Below are 17,011 nucleotides of genomic sequence, written 5' to 3'. Positions count from 1 at the left end.
TTGAAAGTGAACTACAACTAACAGTGTGCTGCAGTTATTGGACTTTGTATTGGACTCTCCTGACCCGTGGCAGGTGGGGTTAATTACTGCTGAGCACCTGGTCCACAAGGATTTTGCACTAGGTGAGCACTCTAATATTGTGTGGAGTTCCTAGATCTATCAGACAGCTGTTATCTTGTGTTAGGGAGCTGTTATCTGGTTACCTTCCCATTGTTCTTTTGTTAGGATTCTGGGGGGGAAAGGGAGGGGTTGATATCACTCCAACTTGAAGTACAGCAGTAAAGAGTGACTGAAGTTTATCAGAGCACAAGTCACATGACTTGGGGCAGCTGGGAAACTGACAATATGTCTAGCCCCATGTCAGATTTCAAAATTGAATATAAAAAAATCTTCAGTTCAGAATTCTGCTGGAGCAGCACTATTAACTTATGCGTTTTAAAAAAAAAACAAAAAAACATGTACTGTCATTAAAGGGGTAGTTTAACGTTAAGTTAACTTTTAGTATGTTCTAGACCAGGGGTCCCCAACCTTTTTCACCCGTGAGCAACATTCAGATGTAAAAAGAGTTGGGGAGCAACAGAAGCATGAAAAATGTTCCTGAGGTGCCAAATAAGGGCTTTGATTGGCCTTTGGTAGCACCAATGTGGACTGTCAACCTACATTGAGACTCTGTTTGGCACTACATATGGATTTTATGCAATCAAAACGTGCCTCCAAGTCTGGAATTCAAAAATAAGCACCTGCTTTGAGGCCACTGGGAGCAACATCCAAGGGCTTGGAGAGCAACATGTTGCTCACGAGCTACTGGTTGGGGATCACTGTTCTAGACTAATTCTGAGCAACTTTTTAATTGCTCTTTGCTTTTTTTTTTTTTTTTATAGTTTTTAAATTATTTGCCTTCGACCTCTTTCCGATATTCAAATGGGGGTCGCCTACACCAGCAGCCCTATAACTATTGCTCTGTGTGGCAAAGTTTTTGTGTTATTGTTACTTTTTATTACTCACCCTTTTATTCGGTACCTCGCCTATTCCTATAACAGTCTCTTCAGATCGGTGCCTGGTTTCTTGGGTAATTTGGACCCTAGCAATGGAATAGCTGCTGAAATTCCAGGCTGGAAATATGTTGTATAGAGTTGAAAAGGCCACCTTAGAGTTAATTTAAAGGTGCACAACCTCTTTATCTCACAGGTATCCTTACTGATTTGTTGAGCAAATATTGCTGCTTGCCGAGTGCCTGTCAATTTATTACATTAAGAAAACATGGTTGCTCGGTTATAACATACTCAAATTTGCTTTGCTACAATTTCCAGCGCTAAACAGGGCAAAAATCTAAAAAGTGAACCTAAATGTATATTCTGCTTTGTGAATCCTGTTGGCGCAATCAAAACACATCAGCAATCCTCTGAGAAGCCTCTTTATAATGAGCTGCTTCTTATCTCACAGCCCAACAGGCCGTAGCTGGGAGAAGGGCGAGTATAGTTACAAAGCTTCCCAATGAACTGCTGATGTGTTTTGATTGTGCTTGCTTGGGTTTCTTCCCACACTCCAAATAGAAACACAAAAGTGAACTGGCCCCTGATAAAACTGGCCATGTGTGTGTAAATGGTGGTCCGAATCTTAGATTGTTAGCCCTACTAGGACAGGAACTGATGTGAAGGATGTACTGTATAATGCTTAAAATGTGCTGCACAGCATGTGGCACTATATATAACCAACACAAGCCCTTTTCATTGTGCTAATGTTCAAAAATGGGGTAAAGTGAGCAACATTGCTCCGTAAAACTGCTCTTCAGCTCCCATGACCAAATGAATAATGAGCGTACTCCAGTGAGAATAGGTAACAGGTAAACAGCAGTGTGTTCTCTTTTTTCCCATGGGTCACTGCAGTGTAATTTCAGGAAGGCAAATTGATAAGAGAAGGATAATTGATATAGTGCTGGCAAGCATTTTCAGCCTGTCTTTTAAAGGGTTTGCTCACCTTTGAGTTAACTTTAGTATTTGTAGAGAGTGATATTCTGAGATAATTTGCAATCGGTTTTCATTTTTTATTATTTGTGTTTTTTGAGTTATTTAACTTTTTATTCAGCAGTTTGCAATTTAATCAATCTGGTTACTGGGGTCCAAATCACCCTAGCAACCATGCATTGATTTGACTGGGAAATGAATTTCAAACATTGTGCTTACCAATGCTTTAGATCACCTTTAAAATAGGTGGAAGATTGTTCATAGAGCGACACTTGGAAATTAATGGCCCAGATGGGCACCTCAGAATAATGTTATTTAGGTTTCTCTGATTAAGATGCCTTCCTGATATGCTAAGTGTAACATGTTATTAGGATGTAGCTTAGTACATAGTTATAATTAGGGAAAATGCTTAAAATTACACATATGAGATTGTCCACTAAAATCTAGAAAACACTAGGGCAACTTTAGCCTGACCATCTTGAGTTGGATTACATGGATGGAAATCACGTGATGGAATCGGTTTATTTGACTTTTCCTATGTTATTCAACCAGCCTGATGCAACTTAGAAGTCTGACTTAAAGGGGTTGTTCACCTTTGTTCTGTATTCCATGGTCTTAAACATTTTATTGCTGTTTTTCCTCCTACTTTGTAATTGCCCCTGTTAACTGTTGACCTGTGATCCTCCTGATGCTGTTCACTGGTTTATCTCTGAGCATATATTCCAAGGCTAGATCTGCACAGTAAAATGCAATAGGTACTTGTGGACCTCTGTCATGTTGTTCAGTGGGATGATATTTAAAGGGTTATTGTCATGGGAAAACATAGTTTTTTCAAAACATATCCGTTTATAGTGCTGCCCCAGCACTGAAATCCATTTCTATATATTTTTTTTTTTTATATATATATAAATTTTGAATGGGGCTAGACATATTGTCAGTTTCCCAGCTGCCCCCAGTCATGTGACTTGTGCTCTGATAAACTTCAGTCACTCTTTACTGCTGTACTGCAAGTTGGAGTGTTATCACCCCCCTCCCTTTTCCCCCAGCAGCCTAACAGAACAATGGGAAGGGAACCAGATAACCGCTCCCTAACACAAGATAACAGCTGCCTGGTAGATATAAGAACAGCACTCAATAGTAAAATCCAGGTCCCACTGCAACACATTCAGTTACATTGAATAGCAAAAACAGTCTGCCAGAAAGCAGTTCCATCCTAAAGTGCTGGCTCTTTCTGAAAGCACATGACCAGGCAAAATGAGCTAAGATGGCGCCTACACATCAATATTACAATTAAAAGAAAAATACACTTGTTGCTTCAGGAATTGAATGTTATATTGTAGAGAAAATTATTTGCAGTGTAAACGGTGTAATTTAGATATAAAAACGACACCATAAAAATCATGACAGAATCCCTTTAATCTAAATTTCTGTTTTTACAGACCAAGTCTTTAACAAATATGGTGGCCCTTTCAGTGAGTGATGTGGGATGCTCAGTAGGTCCTGCCTTGGGCAGCAGAATTACTTGCTCCATCTTTGTTAAATAATTTCACAAGTTCATCCTCCATTTGTTTGTAATCATTTATAACAGACTTATCTATCACTGGAATAGGCAAAAGTGAGTGAGCAAGGAGCAAATGTCCACAGTAATACCCCGCAGGAACTTGTGAATGTTGACAAGAAGACTCTGCATTTGGATCTCACGTACAGGATCTGGTCTATGGCATTCCCGTTTACATCAGCAGTTCCGTAACCTCAGAGGAATGCAGCCTCTGCTTATACAATGTGGGCGAGGGAGGGTATTGTCTGGAGACAATGAAAAAATTGGCATTAGTCTGTCGCATTTAGATTCTGCATTTTATTATATTGTTTTCAGTGTAGCAGTAGGAAATTGTAAGTGTTTGTACAGTATGTTAAATGCATTGTCACTTACCTTTATACCTCATGCATTTTGTAGGTGAATGCAATGCACTTTGTGTTGTATGTGATGATTTCCAGTTTTTGTTCCAATTTTACTTCTTTGTGTTGCTTTTGTAGAACATGATCAACAAAATGTGGCTAGGTGTCCCTTCACAGGAAAAGATGGAAATCCGCAATTCATTGCCTAAGCTTTTGCTGAGTCAGCACAAATCTCTTCCTAGCTTTATCTGCAACAAGCTGTGCAAGGTCATTGTGGATATGGGAAGGCAGGACTGGCCAATGTTCTACCATGACTTCTTCACCAATATCCTTCAGGTAAAGGCTTGGCACTTGCCATTGAATTTCACTTTGTTCCATTAAACAAGGAGGAAACTTAAGCTGGTCATAGACATGCAGATTTTAGCCTTGTATCTGACGAACAACATCACAATCTTCAGAACTGCCACTAACCATTCAGATTAAATAAAGAAGTAAAAGAACAACTCAGATGATGTTCTGGCTGTGACAGCAATCGTATGAAAGTTATGTCAATTCTTCTAACCTGCCTGATCTACTAAACGGCTGAACCTTCATTTCATAGGACTTTATCTTTGCTTCTATGGCCAGCTGTAGACTGTTACTTGCCAAATCCAATTCACATATCACTTGCCTATGTTCACAATTTTATTCTTCTTGTGCAGCTAATCCAGACCCCTAGCACAACACCTCTGGGATTGATCATGCTGAAAACTGCATCAGAGGAGCTGGCTTGTCCACGAGAAGATCTTATTGTGGCCAGGAAGGAGGAGCTCCGCAAGCTTTTGCTGGAGCAAGTGCCAACAGTTCTGGACTTGCTTACAGGTAAGACTTCTTTTGCACATGAACACCAGATTTTTACCTTGTTAAAGGAGAAATTAATTATTTTGTTTTCTACCCTCTGAACCATTACATAAATAAAGTTACCAATAGTCCTCTTTTCTTACTTTTGTTGAAAAGGGTCTGTAGTATACAATGGGATTCTTCACTTCAGCAATCCCTTCAGCACTTATCTGTTATCTACTGTATATCATGTGCTTAAATAGCTGGCCCCATGGCTACACATAAGCTAGTTTATGTAACCAAACCAGTTTTACCAGTGCAGGGCAGCACTACATTATATTGTCATTCCTTTAGATCAGTATAATTTTTTGATGGCTACCGTTACTTAAAGTGATACTGACACTAAACATTTTATTTCAAATTATTAATCTACATGAAAAATTACCTATAGGTCATGTTGAGAAAAGGGGGTAAGAAATGCTTCAGGCAGATACTTTTATGGCAAAAGTATAAGTAACATTCAATGTAATGTTATGATAGATATTAAAAAAGTTTATTTTCTGGTGTCAGTATCTCTTTAAGCAGATTCTTAAAGGAGAAGGAAAGGCTAAAATTAAGTAAGCTTTATTAGAAAGGTCTATATAAATACACCAGTAAAGCCTCAATGTAATGCTGCTCCAAGTCCTCTGTCAAAAGAAAAACCACATTTCTTTTCTTCTATTGTATACACATGGGCTTCTCTATCAGACTTCCTGTTTTCAGCTTAAACCTCCAGGGCATGGCCTTGAGCATGCTCAGGTTGCTCCTCTCCCCCTCCCTCCTCCCCTTCCTGCTGTAAACCGAGTCCAGAGCTATAGTGAGCAGGGAGAGACTCAGGCAGGAAGTGATGTCTCACAAAACCAATATGGCAGCTGCTATCCTAAACCAACAGAGAACACTTCTAGAGTGGTTTACCGTATATACTCGAGTATAAACAGACCCGAGTATAAGCCGAGGTACCTAATTTTACCTACGAAAACTGGGAAAACGTATTGACTCTAGTATAAGCCGAGACACAACTACAGCCCTGTCTCCCAGCAGCGCACATTCTGCCAAAGCGACCCCCCCCAGCGATCAACCGGACTTCTTTGCAAAGCTGATGGTGACAGATAATTGCCAAACGGTTTACTGTGTGCATTGTCCCACTGTCCCACTACCATGTGCAGAGGGTGCAGTTTGATATTGCCATCACTGTTAATCTTTCGTATAACCAACAGAGGGCGCTGTGTGATATTGCAGTCACTGTTAATCTTTCGTATAATCAACAGAGGGCGCTGTGTGATATTGCAGTCACTGTTATTCTTTCATATAACCAACAGAGGGCGCTGTGTGATATTGCAGTCACTGTTAATCTTTCATATAACCAACAGAGGGCACTGTGTGATATTGCAGTCACTGTTATTCTTTCATATAACCAACAGAGGGCGCACTGTTATTCTTTCATATAACCAACAGATGGCGCTGTGTGATATTGCAGTCACTGTTATTCTTTCATATATGCTCCAAAAAGGCTTTTTACACTGATTAGCGTTAATTCAAAAAGGTTCTTGTGGTGGTTCCTTGGGTGCTCCGCCTCTGGCATCCCTTATAAATTCAATTTGTAGTAACAGTTTGGAAACACTCACAAACGCAGCATAACTGCAATTAGGCTTTTATTCCATTACCACACAACATGTTTCGGGCGCCTGGCCCTTTCTCAAGTGTGAACATCAGATAGTGTAAAAAACATTTTATAACACCACAGTTGTTAACCCGCCCACCAATTACCAAGTGTATAACTTATTAACTCTTCGGTCCTTTTTCTTGGCTAAAATGGTTGTTAGATAAAAATGTGCCGTAAATTTGTGTCCATTGTGTGAATTGTCCCAGTCCATATTATCTGTGTTTTCTTTTTTGCTTTTTCAACCATAGCCTGAAATCCCAGCACAATTTCTACAAACTGTAAAAAGTGTAAACAGTAAAATGTGTAAAAAATCTATTAAAATAAAAAAATAAAAAAAAGCCTAATTGCAGTTATGCTGCGTTTGTGAGTGTTTCCAAACTGTTACTACAAATATTCTTTCATATAACCAACAGAGGGCGCACTGTTATTCTTTCATATAACCAACAGATGGCATTGTGGGATATTGCAGTCTCTCCCCAAGTGTACTGTTGGTATAGGAATGATTAAAAGTGACTGCAATCTCAGCTACTCGGGTCGGGTACCGCTGACCCGCGTATAAGCCGAGGTAGACTTTTTCAGCACATTTTTGATGCTGAAAAACTCGGCTTATACTCAGATATATACGGTACTCAGGTATGATAAAGCATTCTGCAGAATAAATATAGTGTTATAGCTTGCACTTTTATGGCTAATCTATTGGCAATAAACTTCATAAGCTTCAGTAGCTTTCCTTCTCCTTTAAAGGGTATTACTGGTCGGCATAGATTTGTCAGCCACACATCATTACAACCCAAGGGTATTAACCAGAAGTTTTACACAGGCTTCTGAGTTGTTCCCTTCCCAAAGAGTATACTTCGTATTTTTTCCTTTTTGTCTGCTTTAAAGGAAAATTATACCCCCAAAATGAATACTTAAGCAACAGATTGAATGACATATTAAAGAATCTTACCAAACTGGAATATAAATTTACATAAATATTGCCCTTTTACGTCTCTTGCCTTGAGCCACCATTTCGTGACTCTATCTGTGCTGCCTCAGAGATCACCTGACCAGAAATACTACAACACTAACTGTAACAGGAAGAAGTGAGGAAGCAAAAGGCAGAACTCTGTCTGTTAATTGGCTCATGTGACCTTACATGTGGTTTGTATGTGTGCACAGTGAATCTTACGATCTCAGGGGGCGGCCCTTATTTTTTAAAATGGCAATTTTCTATTTATGATTACCCAATGGCACATACTACTAAAAAAGTATATTATTATGATAATGGTTCATTTACATGAAGCAGGGTTTTACACATGATCTTTTAATAGAGACCTACATTGTTTGGGGGGTATAGTTTTCCTTTAAAGGGGACGTTAACCATTTTAGTATTATACAAATTTAAAATAATCTAAGCAACTCTGCAAATTATCTTTACAATTATTTATTTTTTTCACATATTTACATTCCGTTCAGGCACTCCTATTCATGCATTATCCTGGCATAGAATCATACTCCTGCTCTTACTCATTCTGTATGTACCACTAACCTTGACCTCCTGTGCTTACTTATTGTGCCTGTATCATTCACATGTATGATGACTTATGGTTTATATCCTACTCTCCTTTCTTTCAATTTGTAAAATGAACATCTATAGTTACTCTTTACTCACACAGGCACCCCATGAATATCCTGTAAATCATATCCTTATAAACAGCTCTTAGCGATGTCATTTTTGTCACATGACTCACTAAAACTTGTGTATTCTAACAAATGACCCCTTGATGGAAAACGAGGAAGTAACATCTGAGTTCTATGATCTGTATAAAACTCCTCGCTCAGTGACTTATAGTATCCTTATATTTTACAATAGAGGGTATATATTTATTATAGTGTGGGTGTTGAATGAAGTACCCCTATTGTAAAATACAAGGATATATATATATATATATATATATGTCAGTATCTCTTTAAAGGTCCCAATATTGTGAGAGGAAAACTAACCCAACCACTAAACATCTATATTGCAGCATTAATTGAATTAACAATAAAAACATGAGCAGAAATGTATGTATAGGATCCGTTATCCAGAAATCTGTTGGCGACAGAGCTCTGAACTATGGAAAGGCCATCTCCCATAGACTCCATTTTAATCCATTCAAATTTTAAGAAATTATTTCCTTTTACTTTGTACAGGTATGGGATCCGTTATCCGCAAACCTGTTATCCAGAAAGCTCTAAATTACCAAAAGGCCATCTCCCATAGACTCCATTTTATCAAAATAATCCAAATGTTTAAAAATAATTTCCTTATACTCTGTAATAATAAAACAGTAGCCTGTACTTGATCTAAACTAAGATATAATGAATCCTTATTGGAAGCAAAACCAGCCTATTGGATTTATTTAATGTTGATTTTTTAGTAGACTTCAGGTATGAAGATCCAAACTACGGAAATATCTGTTACTTGGAAAATTCCAGGTCCCGAGCATTTTGGATAATGTCCCATATCTGTAGTAATAAAACAGTGCCTTGTATTTGATCCAGAGTAAGGTATATTTAATCCTTATTGGATACAACAAAATCCTTTTGTGCTTAAAGAGATACTAACACCAGAAATTAAACTCTTTTTACATCTATCATAATATTGCCTTTGAAAGCTACTTATAACGTTGCCATAGTATTTGCATGATGCTTTTAGGTTACCTGTCTGATGCCCCATGTTTGTCTATGAGGGGGCTGCCATATTTGTGCAGCAGGAGTCCGTTAGCATTAGAAACTCCAACTGATATGTTGAGAGTCAGGTTGGCAAAACAGTCTAGAACGGTTTAGAAACTTCAACTGACAATTACAAATAAAAACAAATAAATAATACAAATAAAAACAAACCACTCCGCAAAAAACAATCATCATGACCTATAGGTAACTTTTAATGTAAATTAATATTTTAAAAAGTAGTTTTTTATTGTCCGTATCACTTCAATGTTTTAAATTATTTTTTAATATACTTAAGACATGGAGATCCAAATTACATAAAGACCCGTTATCCAAGCATTCTGCATAACAAGTCCCATACCTGTATTATACACCCAAGACAAAAGTCGCCAACACACCTTCAGTGATAAAACTTATCTGATAAGTCATTCTTGTCTGGGTAGGTGCTCTGACCTCATAAATCTGGTTTCTTGGGGGTTTTTGTTGTGTTTTGTGCAACACCGCAGAAACTGTTTTTGCTTTTTAAATACAGTCAACAGGAATATTGTCATACACTCTGATATGAATAATTGTATCTCCACAGGAGTCTTGGAAAGTATTTGGGATAAGCACAGCATCACTGCTGCAACACCCCCTCCATCACCCACAGCCTCAGATACTGGTAAATGTGCCTTCAACCTCTGATTTAGTATATATTGAGTTAGGTGTGTGTATAGATATAATATATATTGAGTTAGGTGTGTGTGTATAGATATATTGAGTTAGGTGTGTGTGGGTGTATATAGATATAGTATATATAGAGTTAGAGGGGTGTGTGTAAAGATATAGTATATATTGAGTTAGAGGGGTGTGTGTATAGATACAGTATATATTGAGGTAGGTGTGTCTGTATAGATATAATATATATTGAGTTAGGTGTGTTTGTATAGACAAAGTATATATTGAGTTAGAGGTGTGTGTGTGTATAGATATAATATATATTGAGTTAGGTGTGTGTATATAGATATATTATATATATATATAGAGTTAGAGGTGTGTGTATAGATATAGTATATATTGAGTTAGGGGGGTGTGTGTAAAGATATAGTATATATTGAGTTAGGTGTGTGTATAGATACAGTATATATTGAGTTAGAGGTGTGTGTATAGATATAGTATATATTGAGTTAGAGGTGTGTGTGTGTAAAGATATAGTATATATTGAGTTAGGTGTGTGTATAGATATAGTATATATTGAGTTAGAGGTGTGTGTGTAAAGATACAGTATATATTGAGTTACAGGGGTGTGTGTGTGTGTGTGTAAAGATATAGTATATATTGAGTTAGAGGGGTGTGTGTGTAAAGATATAGTATATATTGTGTGTGTGTGTGTGTGTGTGTGTGTGTGTGTGTGTGTGTGTGTGTGTGTGTGTGTGTAAAGATATAGTATATATGGAGTTAGAGGGGTGTGTGTGTATAGATGGATGTAGTATATATGGAGTTAGAGGGATGTGTGTGTGTATAGATGTAGTATATATGGAGTTAGAGGGATGTGTGTGTGTGTGTATAGATGTAGTATATATGGAGTTAGAGGGATGTGTGTGTGTATAGATGTAGTATATATGGAGTTAGAGGGATGTGTGTGTATAGATGTAGTATATATGGAGTTAGAGGGATGTGTGTGTGTATAGATGTAGTATATATGGAGTTAGAGGGATGTGTGTGTGTATAGATGTAGTATATATGGAGTTAGAGGGATGTGTGTGTGTGTATAGATGTAGTATATATGGAGTTAGAGGGATGTGTGTGTGTGTATAGATGTAGTATATATGGAGTTAGAGGGGTGTGTGTGTATAGATGTAGTACGTATTGAGTTAGGTGCAAATCTTCCCATTTTCCTCATTGGTGTTAAATGTTTGCAATGGACTGTTATTCTCTCTTCCATTATTTGATTAATGAGTGCTAAGCTGCCTGATCAACCAGAACTGCTTATGGGGAAGTGAGTGACATATTCTTTTATATCAGGACATACGTGGTGTCCCATGTGTCTCTTCCTGTGTGACACTATTAGTCATACACAGTGTGAGACGTTTCTCATCAGATCAGTAGAGACTCTGTGCTTGTGTTGCAGCTTCCTTCCTGTTTTCAAGTTATTTTGTGCAGTGCTGCTTAGTATCTTGTATTCTATATAAGTCTACTCTGCATCCCACTGTGTACTAGACTACTTCTATCCAACGGTTGCGTCACTTCACATTTCATAATATCATTGCATTTTCATTTGTACCTTATGTTTGTGCAGGGATAGCCAAGCCTCTTATTTTTTATTTATCTATTTTTTAACCTGATATAGGAGCAGTTACTCACCCTTTATTCTTTCCAAAATTCACAGCCACATATAGCCAGTGTCTGCTCTTGGAGGCAGTGGCTATAATACAAGGCCGCTCTGTTTCGCTTATGCACTAGAGTAATGAGAATAAGATGAGCGGCTGTATGGAGAGTTTACCAAACCTATAAAGACCTAAAACTCTCATTTGTAAAAACAAGTAATAGGCAGCAAGAAACACGCCAACGTTTCGGCTGTTCACCAGCCTTTCTAAAAGCTTTGAGAAAGGCTGGTGAACAACCGAAACGTTAGCGTGTTTCTTCTATAAACCAGTTTGTGATATACACAAGATCGGTGAGTGCGGCTTCTTCAGGGGAATATGGAGTGGATTGTTGGTGGCGTGCGCAAAAACTTTTCTTTCACTCATGGTTACGGGTTGGCTGAAGCCATTTATTGTCAAACAACTGTGTTTACTCTTTTTAAATCATAATCACTACACAAACGACCCTGATCAAATGTTTACATACCCTGATAACATACACACAACTTGACACAAAAGGTTTAGAATGGCTATTAAAGGTAACCATCTTCACCTGTGATCTGTTTGCTTGTAATTCGTGGGTGTGTATAAAAGGTCAATGACTTTCTGCACTCCTGACAGACACCTGCATCTTTCATCCAGTGCTGCACTGATGTTTTTTGGATTCTAAAGGTCCCCATAGACGCGCCGATTCTTCTTGCCGAACGACCGATTATAGGGAAGTCTGACCAATCCTTCAAAATGATCGTGCGGTTAGTGTGATTCAAACGATCGCACATCTTACGATTTTTCGGCCGACATCTGTCAGGAAATTGATCTGCCAGGTCAAAAAATCTTTGTCGGCCCCAGTGCAATCTATCTATGTTTGCAGGGCCAAGCAGGCAGCTCCCCTGTGAGGGGTATGGGGATACCTGTGCCCTGTGCGGCGGGGTCGCCATCTTGGGTTCTAGGCGCGCGGCACGCCTGTGCGCCTCTTAAAGGTGCAGGCACGCTGGCGTGTTTGAGCCAGCACGTTTTTGGCGCACCTTTTGGCATGAAATTTGAAACTATTTAATGGCCATTCTGTGTACAGCCCCTTGCCCGTGATAGAACTTGTTCTAGTGGTTTTCTTGAGCCTCGTGCATTTGTCTTGAAATTTCTGATTATCCGTGTTTGACCTTGCTTGTTCCTGACTACTCTCCAATCTGTATCCTGACCCTTGCCTGCCTACGACAACTCTCCTGCTTAACCCCTTGATTGACTACCTGGTTTTGACCCTTGCCTGCCTGACGATTCTGATATCCGCCTGCCTCGACCCAGCCTGTCTGACGATCCACTTGCCTAATCCTCTTGTACTGTGACCTTCGGCCCAAAAGACTCTGCTAACAGCCGTGCTCCTTTACCAGCCAGAACATCTCGCCTTGTACCCCTCGTTAAGTCCAGGTGGCACCCAAGTAAGCTGAGGGCTCCTCCCGAAGCCCAATGGTGGTCACACTACTGGTGAAGCCGAGACCAGGGTGCTTGGTGCTTGTTCTGGTATTGGGTGCCGGCCGTGACATCCCCTTTGCTTTCCTGGCAAATTGGTCTTTTTAGTTGATGGTACGATCGTACGATCGTTCTAAGAAGATCGTGGTCTCACGATCAGGATCTGATCTTTTAAAAATCTCAACATCTATGGCCAGCTTAAGTCATGGGGAAAGCAAAAGAATTGTAAAAGGTAGTTGAACTACTAAAACACTGGGGATAAGGCGTTTAAGAGGATACTGGATCCTGGTGTTCGGATTGTAGCACAAAAGGCCCCCACACTTAGGACAGCCTTCGCTCCTAGCCTATTTAATGTGGAAACAAAAGCACGGACATGGCTACAAAGTCGGGGGATGTATAGGTGTGGATCGACGCGATGTATGACGTGTGATGTGGTTGTGACATCGGAGACCTTTAAGTGTAGTGTTACTAGTGAAACGGCTATATTAATTGTAACACCAAGGCAGCAATCTATTTGATCACCTGTAAAAAGTGCCAAATACAGTACGTAGGTTGCACTATGAGAAATTTAAAAAATAGGATTAGGGAGCATTTGAATACCATCAGATCTGGAATTGATACTACACCGGTCTCAAGGCACTTCAAAGAGTGCAATATACGATTGGTATCAGTACAGGGCATAAAGAGAGAGTTACATTAGGCCCGAGAGGTGGAGATTTGCAAAAGGAACTATTAAGGGCAGAGGTGAAATGGATTTCCGTCTTTGATATAAGTTGCTTTTTCTAATCAGTAAGTGGAGCACTATTTTACACGCAATAGAATCGCTACAAACGTTTGAAACTAGAGGAATGAATGACTTATGTAACCATCTTTAGGTACTTAGGCGAACATTGTAACGGAATTTAAAACAAATAGCTATGAATTGAGCTGCTTGACTATCTAATGTTTGGAATAATTTTAATTAACTTATTTTTTGTATAAATATGAAACGATTTAACTCTGAGGAATGTAAATAATGAATTTATATTTAATTATGGATTACAATGGATTCGCTGGTTAAATCGTTGGTTTTTGATGCTTTGCATACTTTTACTTTATTTTAAATGATTTTGTTGGTAAAAGGGTTAATATGTTAATTAATTGGGAGTGTCTTTTTGGGGGTTTAAATAACATGTGTGCAAGTAGATCAGGAGGTCTCTGATGAAGTGCACGAAACCCGTCAGACCTCATGGCGCTATGTTATTTGGTGTACCATGATGTGTAAATAAAGGAAATTTGTTTTAAATGTCGAATTGAAAACGAGCGATTCTGTTCTAAGAGGGCCCTGGAGTGAGCTGTCCAACCAATATACTGCAAGCTGTGGATACTTTCTACTTAGTGACTCAGGGGGCAGCACCTGGGTCACAACACATCCTGGGTAAGATTTTTCGTAGGATAACCTGTTGATGTAAGGGGAGTATATACCGCTCCGGTTTTTTAGCGTGGGGTCCAGGGCAGAGAGCACCTGGGCCATAAATCTTTGAACTGTGAGCGAGTGCCAAACTTGTGGTTATAATTTTTGAATGGAAAAATCATTACTATAGCGCTAGGATTTGTTTATTTAAGTTTGAGTGTGGAGCTGCCAATCAGCAGTGTTCAAACTCTAATTAAGAAGTGAAAACCGCGGTCAGGTAGACCAACTAAAATTTCAGCCACAACTGCAAGAAAATTTGTTAGGGATGCAAGGAAAACCCCACAAATAACTTCAGGTGAAATACAAAAAATACTGGAGGAAAATTTGCACTCATCATGCGCATGGGATGTACTTGGACATTCTAACATGACAATGATCCAAAACAGAAGGCCAAGTCTACCTGTCATTGGCTACAGCAAAATAAAGTGAAGGTTCTGGAGTGGCCATCTCCGTCTCCTGACCTCAATATTATTGAGCCACTCTGGGGAGATCGCAAATGTGCAGTTCATGCAAGACAGCCAAAGAATTTACGGAAACTGGAGGCTTTTTGCCAAGGAGTATGGGCAGCTTTACAGTCTGAGAAGATAGAGCCTCATCCACAACTTGGGTTGCCACCTGGCCTGTATTTTACCAGCCTGGCCAGTAAAAATAATGGCTGATCCCAATGTTATTAATAGGGAAAAATGATGAATATATAGGAAGGCTGGTATTTTTTTCTGGAAAAGGTGGCAACCCTCTCCACAACTACCACAGAAGACTTCAAGCTGTCATTGATGTTAAAGGGGGCAATACACGGTATTAAGAGAACTGGGGTATGTAAACTTTTGATCAGGGTCATTTGGGTAGTTTGTGTAGTGATTATGATTTAAAAAGAGTAAACACAGTTGTTTGACAATAGAGTGCTAGCCGAAACGTTCAACGTTCAACGTTCATTGTTTCCAATAAACACTTTTATTTTTATTTATTTTAAGACCTGTGAGTGCAAGCTTCATCCGTTGCGCTATATATATATATATATATAAATATATATATATATATATATATATATATATATATATATATATATATTATTTATTTTAAGCCTTTTATTTTTAATTTTGTCAATGTTTCTCTGCCTTTTTATATTTAGATGACCTCCTGAGCAACCTCATTCACACTCCCAACCTGACTAAGCAACTGAGCCAGCCTCCGCCGAGCTTAGAAGCAGAAAGTGAACGTGTCTGTGCCCTGGCCCTTGAGTGCCTCTCCCATCTTTTCAGCTGGATCCCCCTTTCTGCCAGCATCACCCCATCTCTCCTCACAACAATATTTCAATTTGCACGGTTGGGCTGCGACGCTCGCTCCCGTCAAACCAACAGTGTTACCACCAACACAACGGCTTCTGTTGTAAATGGTAGAAGCAGTAGTCCCCCTACAGCACCCGCTCGGGATCTTGCCAGGTTAGGAGTCCTGGCCATGTCTTGTATCAATGAACTCATGTGCAAGAACTGTGTTCCCCTGGAATTCCAGGAATATCTGTTAAGGGTCTGCCAGCAAACTTTCTACCTCCTGCAGAGGATTACACGGGAGACAAACGCTCATAGTGTACGGAGTCGGTTTGAGGAGCTGGACGAGAGGTAAGGTCATGTTCTTAAAGGGGAACTATCGTGAAAATGTAATATAAGCTTCATCATACTGAAATAGGAAACTTTGTAAATACAATCAATTAAATATTCTGCATCATTTCTGAAATAATCAAGTTTAGGTTCACTAACCCTCTCTCAGCATCTGTTTCTCTTCATTTTCTCTTCATGCAGGGGTGTCGGAAAACCAATATATCTTATAGGGGAAGGGTTCCTAGCAGATGTATTAGAGCTCACTTAAATAACTAATTCCAGTTTGCTTCCACCTACTATACTTTCTGAACTGTAACAGTTTTGGCTAAATGTATGTTATTGAATATCAATAAAAAAAAGTTACCTTTAAAAAATAAATAGCAGATTCCTGTACAAAAACAATCTAACAAAATAACTGATTTTTGCACAAATCCTGCATGTAGAGAGACATGATGTCAGGTAATTTTAATAGTGAGCTCTAATACATCTAGGCAAAAGAAGCCCCCCCCCATAAGATATATTGGATCTATATCTGACACCAAACTCCTGCATGAAGAGAGAATGAAGAGAAACAGATGCTCATCCTCTGAAACCTTTTCTAAGCTGTTGCTAGGAGGACAATTGTCGGTGGCTTCTTCTGTGCTAACCAAAAGGGTAACAATTGACAGCATGGACCATTGCCCCTCCAGTGTTTCTTTAAAAATATATTCAAAACTGGGATGTGAATGTCCACTACATAATGTCTGATTTATTGTCCCTTCCTCTGTTGTTGCAGCTATGTGGAAAAGTTCACCGACTTCTTAAGGCTTTTTGTCAGCGTCCACCTAAGGAGGATAGAATCGAATGCCCAGTTCCCTTTGCTTGAATTTCTGACACTGCTTTTTAAGTATACCTTTCATCAGGTACCTTGCTTAGTCGTATGATTTTTATGTGATTTCTGAGTACTGCTGCTATACTGAGCTTCTACATCACTTAAAGGGCTTGTTCAACTTTGTCTTAACTTTTAGTATGATGTAGAGATTTATATTCTGAGACAATTTGCAATTGGTTTTCATTTTTTATTATTTGTGGTTTTTGAG

The 17,011-nt window shown here is 39.0% G+C and overlaps 1 protein-coding gene across 2 annotated transcripts in view; it reads left to right on the top strand.

The window, feature by feature from the left end:
- xpo6.S (exportin 6 S homeolog) overlaps nt 1-17,011 on the top strand; it is a 54,751-nt gene that overhangs the window by 4,013 nt on the left and 33,727 nt on the right. For both annotated transcript variants that reach the window (XM_041577841.1, NM_001095136.1), the window contains 5 exon segments: nt 3,999-4,196; nt 4,562-4,721; nt 9,662-9,739; nt 15,467-15,953; nt 16,708-16,834. In XM_041577841.1, the coding sequence (XP_041433775.1) occupies nt 3,999-4,196; nt 4,562-4,721; nt 9,662-9,739; nt 15,467-15,953; nt 16,708-16,834 (1,050 nt within the window).

This window comes from Xenopus laevis, chromosome 9_10S (assembly GCF_017654675.1).
Source record: "Xenopus laevis strain J_2021 chromosome 9_10S, Xenopus_laevis_v10.1, whole genome shotgun sequence".
Classification (NCBI taxonomy): domain Eukaryota; kingdom Metazoa; phylum Chordata; class Amphibia; order Anura; family Pipidae; genus Xenopus; species Xenopus laevis.
Note: the sequence above shows the minus strand (reverse complement) of the source record. Positions and strands in the feature narration are given on the sequence as shown.